The sequence below is a fragment of the Prionailurus bengalensis genome, chromosome A2 (assembly GCF_016509475.1).
Source record: "Prionailurus bengalensis isolate Pbe53 chromosome A2, Fcat_Pben_1.1_paternal_pri, whole genome shotgun sequence".
NCBI classification, from domain to species: Eukaryota; Metazoa; Chordata; class Mammalia; order Carnivora; family Felidae; genus Prionailurus; species Prionailurus bengalensis.
This window is the reverse complement of record NC_057348.1, coordinates 32,233,667-32,248,226: the sequence shown is the minus strand read 5'-3', so window position 1 is coordinate 32,248,226 and position 14,560 is coordinate 32,233,667. Positions and strand designations below refer to the sequence as shown.

At 45.2% G+C, this 14,560-nt stretch overlaps 1 protein-coding gene across 3 annotated transcripts in view; it reads left to right on the top strand.

Annotated features, from left to right (window-relative positions):
* ADAMTS9 (ADAM metallopeptidase with thrombospondin type 1 motif 9) overlaps positions 1-14,560 on the top strand; it is a 162,229-nt gene that overhangs the window by 120,152 nt on the left and 27,517 nt on the right. For all 3 annotated transcript variants that reach the window (XM_043587867.1, XM_043587868.1, XM_043587869.1), the window contains one exon: positions 3,654-3,827. In XM_043587867.1, the coding sequence (XP_043443802.1) occupies positions 3,654-3,827 (174 nt within the window). The remainder of the gene's footprint in view (positions 1-3,653; positions 3,828-14,560) is intronic.

Sequence of the window (14,560 nt, the reverse complement as noted above, 5' to 3'; positions counted from 1 at the left end):
CTGTTCTCAGAATGGGCCTAACAGCCGACAGAATGCCATGATTTAATTAAAATAGACCTTTTTTGTAGCGATACAAAACATTATGCTTTGTCTTGCAATCAGCGGTGCCTTAGGTTAAGGGAAAATAACTAATTTTTAAAAGCTCTCCACCGTTCATGCCAAAATGGAAACTGGCAAGTTGCCTTGTGAATCCACCAGCCATTTTTGGTGAGGACTTTCCTTGTGATTCCAGTGAGAGCAGCTTGGTTTTGGTGTTTGATTCTGAGGTATTTTGCAAGTATTTAATGCAGAAACATGGCAAACGTGTAGCTCGTGTCCTTTGAGAAATCAAGGAAACCATGTGCACAGAGTCGGTGATGAGAAAGGGTTGCTTTCGTGCTTCGAGCTCTCCATTGTTTTGTTTGTATTTGAACTGTGAGCACTGATGTTGATTTGCTTGAACACAGGCTTCTCACCCACACTCTTGCTGACGTAGTACGGAAGACTGCATCATATTAGCACCATATTTTAAAACTGGAAGCCAAATTCTAATCCACAGTGACCATGGTACATTGCCTAGGGCAGAATTCACTTTGGCTGCTTTTGGGTTTTGTTTTTGCTGGAGTTGGAGTGATTATCTCTGGTTCCTTGACGTATTTGTGCACGATCTCCCTAAAAGGTTTATTAGCCAGTACAAAGATATGTCGTGTGCCGTGCTCGGCATGGAGCTAAGCCCTCAAGTAGGGGGTGATTTTGTCCTTTGGGACATTAGGCAATTTCTAGAGACAGCGTTGGTTGTCACAACTTGGTGGAGGGCGGGGAATACACCTGGCATCTAATGGTTAGAGTCCACAGATGCTGTCACACTTCCTACAGTGGATGAAACAGCTCCCAGCAAGAAAGAATTATTAGGTTGAAAAACCCTAGTACAGAGTCAGGAACATAGTAAGTGCTTGGTAAAAGGTGGCTATTATCATTGGGACTGTTCTTATGTATTAAAGTTGGTTCCGAGAGTTCTTTTTCAAGCTAGTCCCTCCTCTAAATAACATCACCACCATAATTTCAGCAGTAATTCTGGAAGAAAGGATGTAAACACTTCCCAGTTTTCAAGTACATAGGATTCCCCACACACCAGAGGGTGCACAGAGATTCTTTTTATCCGTGGAAATAAGTGTCAAGGCGCCCCGTCAAGTTGGTGAGGCCTGCACACCAGCTAGCAATGCACAGTACCGAGAGCAGACAGATGAAACATAGCTCCCGGCTCAGTAGTTCGGAACGAAAAACACCTCCTTTCAGACCTGCGCATCCTGTGCCGGAATGATGGCAGAGGGAGCACATTAGCAGAGACTGCCCGACCTTTTTCTTTTACAAACTAACGAAAGCCTGTTCCAAATGGAACCAGAAGCATTAAGCACACACATGTGCACACAGCACAACCCTCACCACCTCCAGGGTCACGCAGAGGTCTTTCGGTTGCTGTTTTATTCACGAGGTTTCCATACACATCGCTCCGAATTCTCCGAGCAAGCCTGACTGGCTGTGTATGCAACTCATTGCCTCCCTTGAGACACAGTGCGGGCAGAAAAGTGCAACCCAGAGAGTTCACTCGGGTGCAGCCTATTACATTCAGAATAAAGATGACCCTAGATGCAGGATTCGGAAAGGCAGAGCTCATCCCTCACATGCCTTTAAGTCGTGTCAAAACTTTTATTTTTTATTTCACACCTGGCTTTGACATTATAAACATCGGAAGCCACGACGGCATGTTATATAATTGAACTTTCCTGTGTCTTTGCCTTTTGAAAAAGTATTCAACACTGGAGGAAGTGATTTTTTTTAGTTTTGGATACTTATGGCTCTTAATACCTTACCTTCGTTGAACCATAAGTAATTTACTCAATAACAATAGCATCAAAAAGAGGTTTCATTTATTTAGAGCTTGAATAGGAGACACTCTGAAAGTCTTTCATGGTTTTTTTTTTTTTCCTTTTGCTTTAGGTTATTAAAACGTTAGGAGACTTTGAATATATATCAGCCCTATGCCATGTTCAAATTTGTTTACCTAATGGTTCTTAGTCTTTCTCTGTATTTCCATTTCGATACACTGTTCTGGAAATGTACTCTTTTATATTTAAGACCCCAAATTCAAATGGCGGCAGGGTTTGTAGTCGTCATTGTTTGTTGTCAATGATGACGCCGTTGGAACATTTCTGTCATTCATGGGATGACACTCCCAAGTTACAGTTCCTTCATTTCCAGGGTAATCAATGGGAAACATACGTGTAGCTCCCGTGAGCCTTAAAGGGTCATTCTCTGTAGACAAGAGCATTACTTGTCTTCAGGGGCCCTCCTATTCCACCCAGGACACAATGACTTTAAAAGTCTGGTTCCTTCTGGGTCACAGACTCATTCAATCCAATTAATACAATTAAACCCAAACAATAGCAGCTGTGTTGCCTCAAAATATTTCCTTCTCTTTAGCTAGCTTTGATGTGAACATTTGAGCCCCTCCCTGGCATAGACTCATCTGAAATGATATGATTTCCCGAGCTGCCCTCTGAAGAGCACCAACTATTTTCTTAAAATATGAAATGATTGGGCACGAATACCTTTCTAATTGAAAGGATCATGATTCTATTCTTTAAGACTTCCTCTTAGAAATACGGCTTTAATGTATGCTAAACTTGTTTTCTCAATGCCAGACAAATTAGCGGAGGCTGAGCTATCGCAAAAACTCAGGAACGATTTTAAATAAACGCAGTCATATGCTGTTCTTTCCAAGCAAATGTTGCCTTTGGTTTTTAACTGTCAAAACCTTAATAAAGACAATAATTCTTGGCCTGCCCATAAGTGAGATTATGAAACCCAGCAATGAGGAAACCATTAAAAAGTTAATTTAAAGGAAAGTTAATTGCAGATTTAATATGGCGTTTTGCAGCTTGGTCAACAAAATGCTTCAGCCTGATTCACAGTATTTTTCAGGGGCTGGAAACATGACGCCCGCCTGAAGAAATGGTTTTTCCTTGTCAGTTTTTATTCTTCGTGTATTCATTTGAGGTTGTAAATAGACACTAACACTTTAGTGAATTCAGTAGTTTAAAAAAAATTCTTCTTTCCTCTATCTCCAGGAATAAGAGCAAGGAAAGAAAAAGACTGGAGAAAATAATTCTGCTTATAAGGCCCTAAAAGCTTCAGTAATTTACTCTCGTTGGGTTATGCTTTTAATCTGCCAAGAAATTCTTCTTGTACAGCACTTATCTCCAATTTTCAAGAAACTGCAATCCTCCGGGGTAGTAATCATTGGGGATTTTCATTTCACATGGCAGCACTATTTATTTCTCGATCGTATCGTTTCATAACGATCTCTCCCAACCTCTCCCATCTCCAAGACTTTTGGTATCTTTAGAGATTCCCCAAGAAAGGTAGAGATACTTTGCTCGCTCACCGGCATCGACAGGCAGTGAGTTTGCAGATTTAAGTACATTATCTTGGGTCCCCTTCATTGGAAATTAGGAAGCTTTGTAATCGCAGGGAAAGTCATTGGATTAGGAGCGCATTCCCCATGACTGTGACCCTCGCCACTCCTGCCACACACACACATACACACACACACACACACACACCCTCCCCACCAAATGACCCAAAGCTCCCACTTACACAGTCTTTCTTCTTAGTGCTCTGTGTCCTGCGGCCAAGGCACACGGCGGAGAAGTGTGAGCTGTCAGACGGGAACACACAAAACAGCCAGAGAGACTGAGTGCAACCCCTACACCAGACCGGAGTCGGAACGCGCCTGCCAAGCCGCACCGTGTCCTCTCTATGCCTGGAGGGCAGAGGAATGGCAAGAAGTAAGTAGAGCCATGAAGTGGGCACCTGCCAGGCATTTCGCTCAACCCCCTTGCAACCATCACATCCGTTACCCTGAAAAGCCTTCAAGCACGGTGACAAGGCTGGCTGTTTCCCAAAAGGTTTGCTGTCAGACGGCAAGCGGTTCACTCCGACGAGGGTGGGAGAGCTCCTCCTTTTTATGCAGTTCCTACGTCTGTGTTCTTGAATGTTCCAAGTCTGGCTGCCTCCAGAAAAACTGTAACAGGCCTTGGGCCAAATGCATACAGCTATCTTTCACAAAAGGAGGGGGAGATGGAAGAGATATTTTAAATATGTATATCCAAACTTGGTCATTCTGTGTCAGCTCAGACAGCCACAGGGCAGACTCCAGGTAGGACCTACTCTGTGTTTGTCTCCTTTCCGTGACTTGGGCTGTCAAGGAGAAGACAGGCGGTCACTTGAAGCACCAGTTAATTAGTGAAGCATTTCCAACATTAAAAAAAAAAAATGATGGAATCTGAAAAACAGCTCAGTTGATGCAGAAATAGACTTGTTTTCTCCCTCACCAAGTTAATGTTTAGTTAAAGAAAACACTATGCGTCCCTGGAGAAGAGCCTGGCTAAGGAAGGTAACACTTGGGCAGGAGATAATCTCCTGTTTCCAGAACAGAATACTTTGTAGAAAGGGGAGAAAGAATGTAAGAAAGCAAAACTGTGTCCATTGACTTTGGAACGAAATAAAAAGCACATGCTGTAAAGGGTTCAGAGATATGAATGATAAGATAGGAATTTCCCACCAGGAATGATTTTTAGAACAGGGAGAAACAGCGCCTGGTGTGTGCTACGTGCTTTATATTCTTCCCCTCGCTTAATCTTTTTAAGCACTGGGCACAGTGGGCATCACTATTATCGTCCCATTTTGCAGTCAAGAAAACTGAGGCTCAGAGAGCCAACGTCATTTGTCCAAGTGTCACGTGCCCAGAAGGAGCAAGACCTGATTCTAAACTGAAACCATTACCTGATACTACAGCTGCATTTAAAAATAATTTTACACAAGCACTCATGGCAATGCTGATGTACATTTTTTTCCAGTTGTATTGAGCTATCATTGGCATATAACATTGTATTTGTTTTAGGTGAAGACATGATGATTTGACGTATGTATGTATTATAAGTTGTTATTAACAGTAACTATGTTATACTTTACATCCGTCAGCTCACACGGTTCCAAAATGTTTTCTGGTGTTGAGAGCTTTCAAGATCTATTCTCTTAGCTTTCAAGTATATGATACAGTATTGTTAACTTCAGTCACCATGCTGTGTATTATATCCCCAGGACTTACTCATTTTGTAGCCGGAAGTTTATCCCCGCTCACCTACACCTTTCCCATCACCTCTGGCACCATCCATCTGTTCTCTGTATCTAGAAGTTTGGTTTTTGTAAGATTCCATACACAACTGAGGTCGTACGATATGTCTCTTTCCCTTTCTGACTTGTAGCGCTCAGCATAATGCTCTCAAGGTCCATCCCATATTGTCAGATGGCAGGATTTCCTTCCTTTTTATGGCTATTATGTTCCTTTGTATGTATACACATTTTTTTTTTAATTCATTCACCCATCGATGGACACCTCCGTTGCTTCCATGCCTTGGCTGTTGTAAATAATGCTGCTGGGGGGAGCAGATAGGTTTTCAAGTTAGCGGTTTTATTTCCTTCAGGTGAATACCCAGAAGTGGAATTGCAGGATCATAGGGTAGTTCTCCTTTTACTTTTTTGAGGAACCCCCATACTGTTTTCCATAGAGTCTGCACTGATCTGCTTTCCCACCAACAACGCCCAGGGGTTCCCTCTCCTCCAGATCCTCACCAACACCTGCTGTGTTTTGTCTTTTTGCTAATAGCCATTGTGAGGAGATACCGCCTTGTGGTTTTGATTTGCATTTCCCCAATGATTAGCGATGTTGAGCACCTTTTCATCTCTCTGTTGGCCATCTGCACGTTTTCTTTTGAGAAATGTCTGTTCGGGTCCTTTGCCCATTTTTAGTTTGATGCAGTCCCACCTGTTTATTTTTGCTTTTGACGTCTTTGCTTTTGGTGTCATGTTCAAAACAAGTATGGCCATGACCAGTGTCAGGGATCTTACCCCCTATGTCTTCTTCCAGGAATTTTGTGTGTTTAGGGCTTTCAGGGTCAACTCTTTAATCCGTTTTGCCCTAAGTTTTGGGTCTGCTGTAAGATAGGAGTTCAGTTTCATTGTTTTGCACGTGTCTGTCCAGTTTCCCCAACACCTTTTGTTGAAGAGACGGTCTTTTCTCCATTGCATACTCTTGGCTCCTTTGTCGTAAATTAATTGACCGTGTATGTGTGACTTTACTTCTGGGCCCTCTATTCTGTTTCATTGATCTGTGTGTTTCTTTTAATGCCAGCACCATGTTGCTTTAATTATTGTAATTTTGTAATATAGTTTGAAATCAAAGAGGGTGATGCTTGAGCTGTGTTCTCCTTTCTCAAGATGGCTTTAGTTTTTCAGGGTCTTTTGTGGATCCATACACAGTTTAGGATTGTTTCTTCCACCTTTTGGAATTTTGATAAGGATTGCCTTACAATCTCTAGATTGCTTTGCATAGTGTGGACATTTTCAGAGTACTAATACTTAGAGCTGGTGAGCACAGAAGATCTTTTCATTTATTTGTGTCATTTTTGATTTCTTTTATCAGTGTCTTATAGCTTTCAATGTACAGGTCTTACACCTCCATGGTTTAATTTCTCCCTGAGTGGTGTTTTTTTTTTTTTCTTTTTGATGCAGTCTTGAATGGGACTGTTTTCTTACAGCTGCATGTTTAACCCATGTGGAGATCAGCCTTCCTCCCGGTCCTTCCCTCTCCCTCACCCTCCTGATGGACTGCTTCCATTGTCTGCTATCGTGCCTTTTCTTTAGGATTCTCATTCTCTCTCTCTACTCAGGTTTTTTTGCTTGTTTTCCTTCCGTATTTTTTTTTCTTTCACCAGAGGATGGTGGGGAGGAATGGCTAAAGCAGTTAAATTTCAAGTTAATTGCACTGGAGCCACACAGGTTATTGGGATCCCCAGAGACTACAGAATTCTGCAGTCCAGTTGATATCTCAACACTACTACTGTTCAGCCATGTGACTTCGAGCAAGGATGCTTGATTCTCTGATTCTTGGGTTTGCCACCTGTAGAATGGGGATAATAACAACTACACAGAGTTGTGAGAAAATGAGAGATAATAGAGTGCTTTTGGGGGTTGACACTATCAGATATGGAAGGAAGAAAGGGCTTCCTGACCTCTCGCCCCCTCAGTGTTACCTCTTGATTCTCTTTTGGTCTTGTTTCAGACCCACCCCTGCCTGCTTTCTCCTTCTCCCTCTTCATCTCGCGCCAGACTTGACCCTGTGTAACTGTTCCAAGGAACAGAAAGTAAGAGAGTGTGCTGAAATGAATCTAAGCTGACTGCTCACGCTTTAGCCAACTTTCAGAAATGCTCCAGCCAATCAGGGAAATGCAAGCTCCATTTACAGTTCCTTCTGAATTCCAAAGAATAGAAACCTCGCCAAATATGCACTGAGGAAGTCCTGCCTCTGATCGTACAAAGTATGCCTAGAAATGTACATCTTTGCCTGCGCTCTGCAGACGGATCTTTTAACATCCCGCTTTAAATATTGCTGTCAGGCTCCACGTAAGAACAGAACACCTAAGGAGCTAGCCTGACCTGTGGCCGTATTTAAAAGTTAGAGATTAACCATTCTCACAAAGAGAACAGAATCTTTAAGCAGTGGGAAAAGCACTTACAGTTACCCACCTGCAACCGTGCTTGCTCACCCGTCTGAACCCAAAGCGGAAAGTTTGAGAAAGGTGGACCTGGGTGGTAAGAGAGGATAGAGGCCTAGGGGGGTGCCCTCACGTGACACTGAATTGGCAGAGCGAGGCTTGGGGCAGCTGGAGGAGAGAGAAGACCCGTCCAAAGCCTTTGTTCCTCCTACGCACAGCATGCTGGTGGCCTAGAATGGCCTCACGGCCCCAACACTTAGAGTGAGTGTTCATAGCAAGTGGGCAACCACCTTAAGAGGCCAGATCTCCCTTCCTGATTGGGTGCCCGCAGTCCTTGTGCGTGCCTAGGAAAGTTCTGCTGTAATCATTCATTGTCCCTAGTTTCATGATCAAAGTTATCCTTGTTAAACAGCAGATCGGACAGCACAGCACCCTTCAGACTCCCCTCAGTCACGGCCCTCACCCCTCTCTCATGCCTACTTCCCTTCCCACCTACTCCCTCTTCCACCATCTTCCCTCAGACCTGCTTTGACTTGGTTCCCATCCACGAGTGACACCTCGACCTGATGTCAGTGAGGATGCCAAGGTCCAGCCTCACAGCCGAGACCCTTGGCACCCACCTCAGAGCCGTCCTTGGCACCCACCTCGGAGCTCTTGTTTGCCTGCTGAGCGTGCATTTTTCCCTCTTGCCTCCCCCCTTGTGGATTGTCAAAGCCCACTTGTTTGGGGGCAAGATGTGTGTCATGCTAGGCACGTAGGGAACGGCAGCCCCCTCGTTTTGACAAATAATCCAGGTGTCCACCTTGAGGAGCACAGGTTCTGCATAACCACAACAGCAGGATCATCGGGTACGCTTTTCTCAGTCATACAGGTTGCACACTGCACAACTCTGGGGGTACCATTCCCATAGGTTACAATACGAGGGGCATCCCCCAGACTTACACAGTTCAGTGGTCGATACTGATGATAAAAATAATACATCTTTTTGTTTATTAAGCTAGGGACCAAGCACTATATTGAGTGTTTTTTATGGAAGCCCTCACTTAACCTTTCCATAACTCTCTAACGAAGTAATTAAGTTTTTATCCTCACTTAAAGATGAGGAAACTTGAGGCTCAGATAGATTACTTCATCCAAGTTCATGCATTCAGTAAGTAATAAGGCTGGGATTTGAAGCTTGGAAGCCTGACTTCTGGAACACGCGCTCTGAATCTTTATATTCTCCTCCCTCCCGTGCCAGCATTCATCTGAGGCAAATTATTTTATTTCCTTCTTAATGGCTTGTCTAGCCTCTCACGGAAGCCAGAGTTGGCATAAAGTCCAATTCCCTTTATTGGGTGAGCACCCCCCCCCGACCTCCTTCAGAACATGGAATGCTTGGTCCGCTGGGTTGGCAGTCCGCCCCTAAGCCAGTGGGGTCAGTCTTGATGGTGATAGAGCGTCTCACTGGGCCTCCTTTGTTGGGAGGCCTGGTGCCTACACAGCAGGGAAGAAGCACCCATGTGCCTTCAGGATACCCTAAGAGTAGAGCCTGGACTTTTAGATATAAGGCGAGACAATTGGAGAAGAGACAAATGCTGTATCCAGACACGAATCCAGGTTTTTAATATCACCTGCCAACTTGGGGCCAGGTATTGGACCTTTCCAAGCTCGGTTTTACTCACTTTAGAATTATAATGCCCATGAGGCTGTGGAGGGCGGGGGTGGGGGGGATGACTTTTTCGTTGTTTTGAAAATTATCACGATGATGTTACTTAACAGCATCCTAATGATTTTACTTACTAGTATTATAATCTGACATATGAATTTCCTTATAGCTGCAGAGGTCTCAACCGAGTTTGAATTGGGTGTGGGTTATGCATCTCTTAGCATTAAGGAACAAATTTTCCAGGACTTGCAAGTATTCTTTTGTTCACCTCTACCCAGAGTATTCTCTTCATCCCTAGTGCCTCTGCATCACAAGGAGGCTGCCCTGCTCCTTCCCTCACCTCAGTCACCTCTGCCCACTCTTCAGGCTACTTCTCAGAAGCCCCCACTGATCACACCTCCCCACCAATAACTGCGTGAGACTACCCTCCTCTCAGCTCTCCTGGCACCCCGAAAATACTCTGCTCTAGCAGTTAGCACTCTGAATTGTGGTTGCCTGATTTCCTTGTCTACAGTATCACCCGTTTGAGGTCAGAGAGTTTGTTCGCCAGAGTTTTCCTCAGCGTTTAGCATAGTACCCAGAGCACTGAACACACTTGTTGAATAAACATGGACAGCGGGACCAAAAAAAGTTGGAAGGAAGGAAAGAAAGGAAGGAGGGAGGAAGGAAGGAAAGGAGGAGGGAGGGAGCAGGAGGGAGAGAGGCGGGAGGGAAGACATTTATATATTAATACCTTCCTAAGTCCTCAGAATCATGACATTCTAAAATGTCATTAAAATTTTTTTTCAACGTTTATTTATTTTTTTGGGGACAGAGAGAGACAGAGCACGAATGGGGGAGGGGCAGAGAGAGAGGGAGACACAGAATCGGAAACAGGCTCCAGGCTCTGAGCCATCAGCCCAGAGCCCGACGCGGGGCTCGAACTCACGGACCGCGAGATCGTGACCTGGCTGAAGTCAGACGCTTAACCCACTGCGCCACCCAGGCGCCCCCTAAAATGTCATTTAAAAGAGTCAAGCAGACTGTGTTTTTCCTGTAAGAACAGATAGTTTATTTTCTTGCCACACTGCCACGGACACGCTATGCTCTGACATGTCTGGCCTTCACAGAGCTTCCCACCCCGTGGCTCTTTGGCCCAGTGCAGAGACTTGGACCGTGTGCTCTCATACATATTAGGATTCCACGGGCTTTTATTGAGATCAACTGCAGAATGATTCCCAAGTTTACCCCCTTAGCCCAGAAGAGTTAGAAAACGGCAGGCCTCTGGTCAACCTGTTGCAAAGCTTTTACGAAGTTTGCAATAGGGTGTGTGGACAAGGGCCAGATATTAACTCTGTATGATTCCTTCTCTCGTTACTTTGCTCAAGAAATCTTTACCCGGCACCTACTAAACGCTGGGGTCTGGGCATCGGGGACGCAGTAGGGACAGCGACATCGCTGTGGGGGATTGACTGACCAGTGGGAGAGACGGAAAGCGAGCAAACAAACATGTTCTGTGAAGTTGCCGAGTGTGAACCGTGCTGTGACGGGAAGAAGCAAGGCACTGAGATACAGACAAAGAATGACAGGCCAGTCCTACCTGCTTTAGGGTGGTCGGAGGTGAAGGGCAGGGGAAGATGATTCCAGGTGGAAGGAAGAGGACAGGGTCCAGCCCAGACAAAAGTGCAGCATGGCGGGAGCAGAGCAAGTGAAGGACCAGAAGGCTGAAACAAGACTGGACCTGCGGGAGCACCCTGATTAGGATTCGTAGGCCAGGGCCAGGGTTTGGGTTCTCCCCCAAGCAGTGTAGGAGGCTAGCAAGCGCCTTCGTGACCTGGCCCCTGCCCGCCTTCGGAAATTCCCATCTCGATTCGAACCGAGTCTCAGCCCCAAACTGCGGTGGTCGGTCCCCAGCCCGGCTTCCCCACGACATTCGCCTCCAGCCTCCATGCACGCTGAGCCCTGTCCTGAGAATGTCCCCTTCTCCTCCTTGCCTGGCTAACCCATCTCTTCATCCACTGCTTGGGCACCCCTTTCGGCACCATGGGAATTCTAGACCCTCGCCCTTACTCCTCTCTTGCTGTCACAGTTGTGGGACACCTTGGTGGCTTCTTTTCGCCATCCTGCTCTGTTATGAAACCCACACCTGCTCCTCTGGCCATACGAGGCAGCCCTAAGTGTTGAATGCCGATGGTCACCAGGTAGCCGGCTGTCCTGGCATATGGACAGCAAGCTGGGAGTAGCAGCCACCTGGGTGTCATAACAGAGAGGGAACATGAGTAGGAAGATGTCAGGGCTGTATCCCAGGGCCCAGCACAGAACTCGGTCCCCCATGCAAATATTGGTTGAATGAGTGAATAACTTGGAAGTTATCAAATATCTCCATAGTCCTATTTCTGCCTTTTTCCCTTATAAATATACTGTTTGGGGGCAAGAATGTCCCAACTCCACACACCTGACTTTAAAATGAGCTTTGAGAAAGAACCCATTAGTAATTTGAAGACTGCTTTTTTTCTTTTTTAATTTAAAGCATCGTTAGAAATTGATTCGTAATTACTGTGCCTTATCACATAAAACTCTGCAGAGTATACACAAAACACTGTGCCATCAAGGTCCCCACTTGTTGTGTCACTCATCTGTCCACACGCTGTCTGACAATGGTCGTCTTGCATTGGAAACGACTTTGTCCGTGAACAAAATCGACAGCCTTAAAAGGTAGAGCGTGTAAATATGAAATGATTTTTTTTTTCCTACCCACGGTTAGGGCATCTCATGAAAAAGTGCAAAGCAACTTCATTACCATGTTTAAGGAAAGGCAGTTTCTACTCCCTGCGTTAAAGGACCCTCTTTAGACCATTACCCTGTGGCCAACCTACCTGGTTAAACAAAATAGTACCTTAAAAGTTTACGGTAGCTCTTCCTCACTCTCAAATGTCGACACCTATTTTCCTCCTGTTAATCTCAGCACATTTAAAGGCATATGTAGCCTGTGGGGCAATGAGCAAGCTACCCAGTTTAGTGCAGCCCTGTGACCCGTGGCTTGATGAATTATGGTTGTTTCTCAGAGCTGTAACGAGAGTCAAGAAAACCTTTTGGAAGTGAAAATGAGGCTAGTTGAACTTTCTGGCTGTTTTTAGAACATAGAACATAGAACATAGAACATAGAAAGAGTCCCTAATTCTGGGTTTGGTGGGCAGTGATATTCCCAAAAGCTGATAAAATTCAGGAGCTTGGGTGGGTTTGCTGTTTGCTTTCTGTGCCCCCAGCCCCCGTGCTCTAGTTAGGACCCCAGGAGAAAAGCCTTGCCAGCTGACTTTCAGAGCTGCTGTTGACTAATTCCAACACCCTGGATGAGTCACTTATTTACCTAGCTTACTTTTTCTAAAAGCAATGTTCATAAGGTCTCCCAACTAACTCCCTTCTCCACTGTCGGCAAAAGAGTTTTCATGGTAGTTAACCTTTCCTGGACACCAAGGCAGAAGCCCTTAAAAAGCAAATATGTGTCTAGAAGTCCTTGCATTTCTATTGAAACTGTTACTTATTGGCACAGATTAGAGCCCGAGGGATTAATGAAGAAGACACTGGAAGGTTTAGTCCAGTTTGGGCCGCTCAGTAATCAGGATCTGAGTCACCTAAGTCCTGATTTTCTAAGGAATTACTTTTTCTCCAGGCAGTTAAGTGTTTCTTCTGCATTTGTATACACATCACAGATTAACCACGGCTTTGTTTTGCTTTTGAACATTCAGTGGCTCTGTAACTCATTTGGGATTGTGTGTGTGTGTGTGTGTGTGTGTGTGAATAAACAAAAGTGTTATTACTTCACACTAGTACCCAGGACACTCCAGAGGAACAGAAAACCCCAAGATAGGGTTGACCTATGGAATGGGGCTCAACCAGCCTCCCAGACCCTTTGAAGTGATTTGCTCATCTGCACTCATCACCTCAGAGAACTTTCAATTCATATTTGTGCCCCAGAAAAATTCAAGTGACTCCACATTCTAGACGTGGAGGTTCGTTTCCAAACAGCAGAAGCTGTGAGTTAAGTTTGCAAATGATAAGGGGCTAGCAGGACACATCGCATATCCCTTTTACTTCCTAAAAGAACAAAGTGGCTCACAAAAGGCACGGGGTATCCCAGATGACCCAGCATTTCTACTCCTGGGGTACACCCCGAAGAATTGAAATCACATGTTCAAACTTGGATGTGAGTGTTCATAGCACCATTCATAATGGCCACGAGGTGGAAACAACCCAATGTCCCTTGTCATTTGAATGACCACAATGTAGTATAGCCACCCAACAGATGGTTATTCAGCCACAGAAAGGAAGAAAGTACAGATACATGCTACAACACGGATTGACCTTGAAAGCAGCAGGCTGAGTGAAGAAGCCAGTCACAAAAGGCTGCGTATTGTATGATGCCATTCATATGAAACAGCCAGAACAGGCAAACCCGTATAGACAGAGAGCAGCTTGGTGGTTGCACGGGCTGGGGGTGGGGGAGGGGGGTTGGGCTGGCGGTTGGGGAAGCAAGGAGCGACTGACTGTTTCATGGGTACGGCGTTTCCTTTTCGGGTGATGAAAATGTTCTGGAAGCACATAGGGATGGCGATCTTACGACGTTGCAGATGATTAAATGCCACTGAATTGCACACTTTAAAATGACTGAAGTGATCAATGTTAGGTTAGGTTAGGTGTATTTTACTGTCAAAAAAAGCAAGGCACAAGACATATCTGCAAAGACTTTTCAGAGTCAGACTGGAGTCCAAACTGAAATGCCCGTGGGACAAGGCAGGTAATCAAAGGGAAAGAGGTATGAGAGGAGAAAAAGATAGGTGGGGGTCCATGGGTCTTCCTAAATAGACTTAAAAAAATTTTTATGTTTATTTTTGAAAGAGAGAGAGAGAGTGCAAGAGAGCAAGTGGGGGAGGGGCAGAGAGAGAGGGAGACACATAATCGGAAGCAGCTCCAGGCTCGGAGCTGTCAGCACAGAGCCCGACGCGGGGCTTGAACCCATGAACCACTAGGCAATGACCTGAGCCGAAGTTGGGTGCTTAACCGACAGAGCCACCCTGGCGCCCCCTAAATAGACTTTTGAGAAGAGAAAGTTTAAAAGATACCATGCTACCCACAACTCTCGGTTGTTGTTAATGAGTTAGCTAAGGCCCAGGGGCTATAAGACGCGTAATCCCTGGTGTGAAGGAAACACGAGTCCCCAGATTAGCTCACCGTGGATCTCCAAGGTGGTTTACAGTCTTGAAATGCTGGGACACAATAGATGCTCTAGATAGGACGGGCTTTGGGAAACCTTTAGCACACAGATAACCAGGTTAAACTT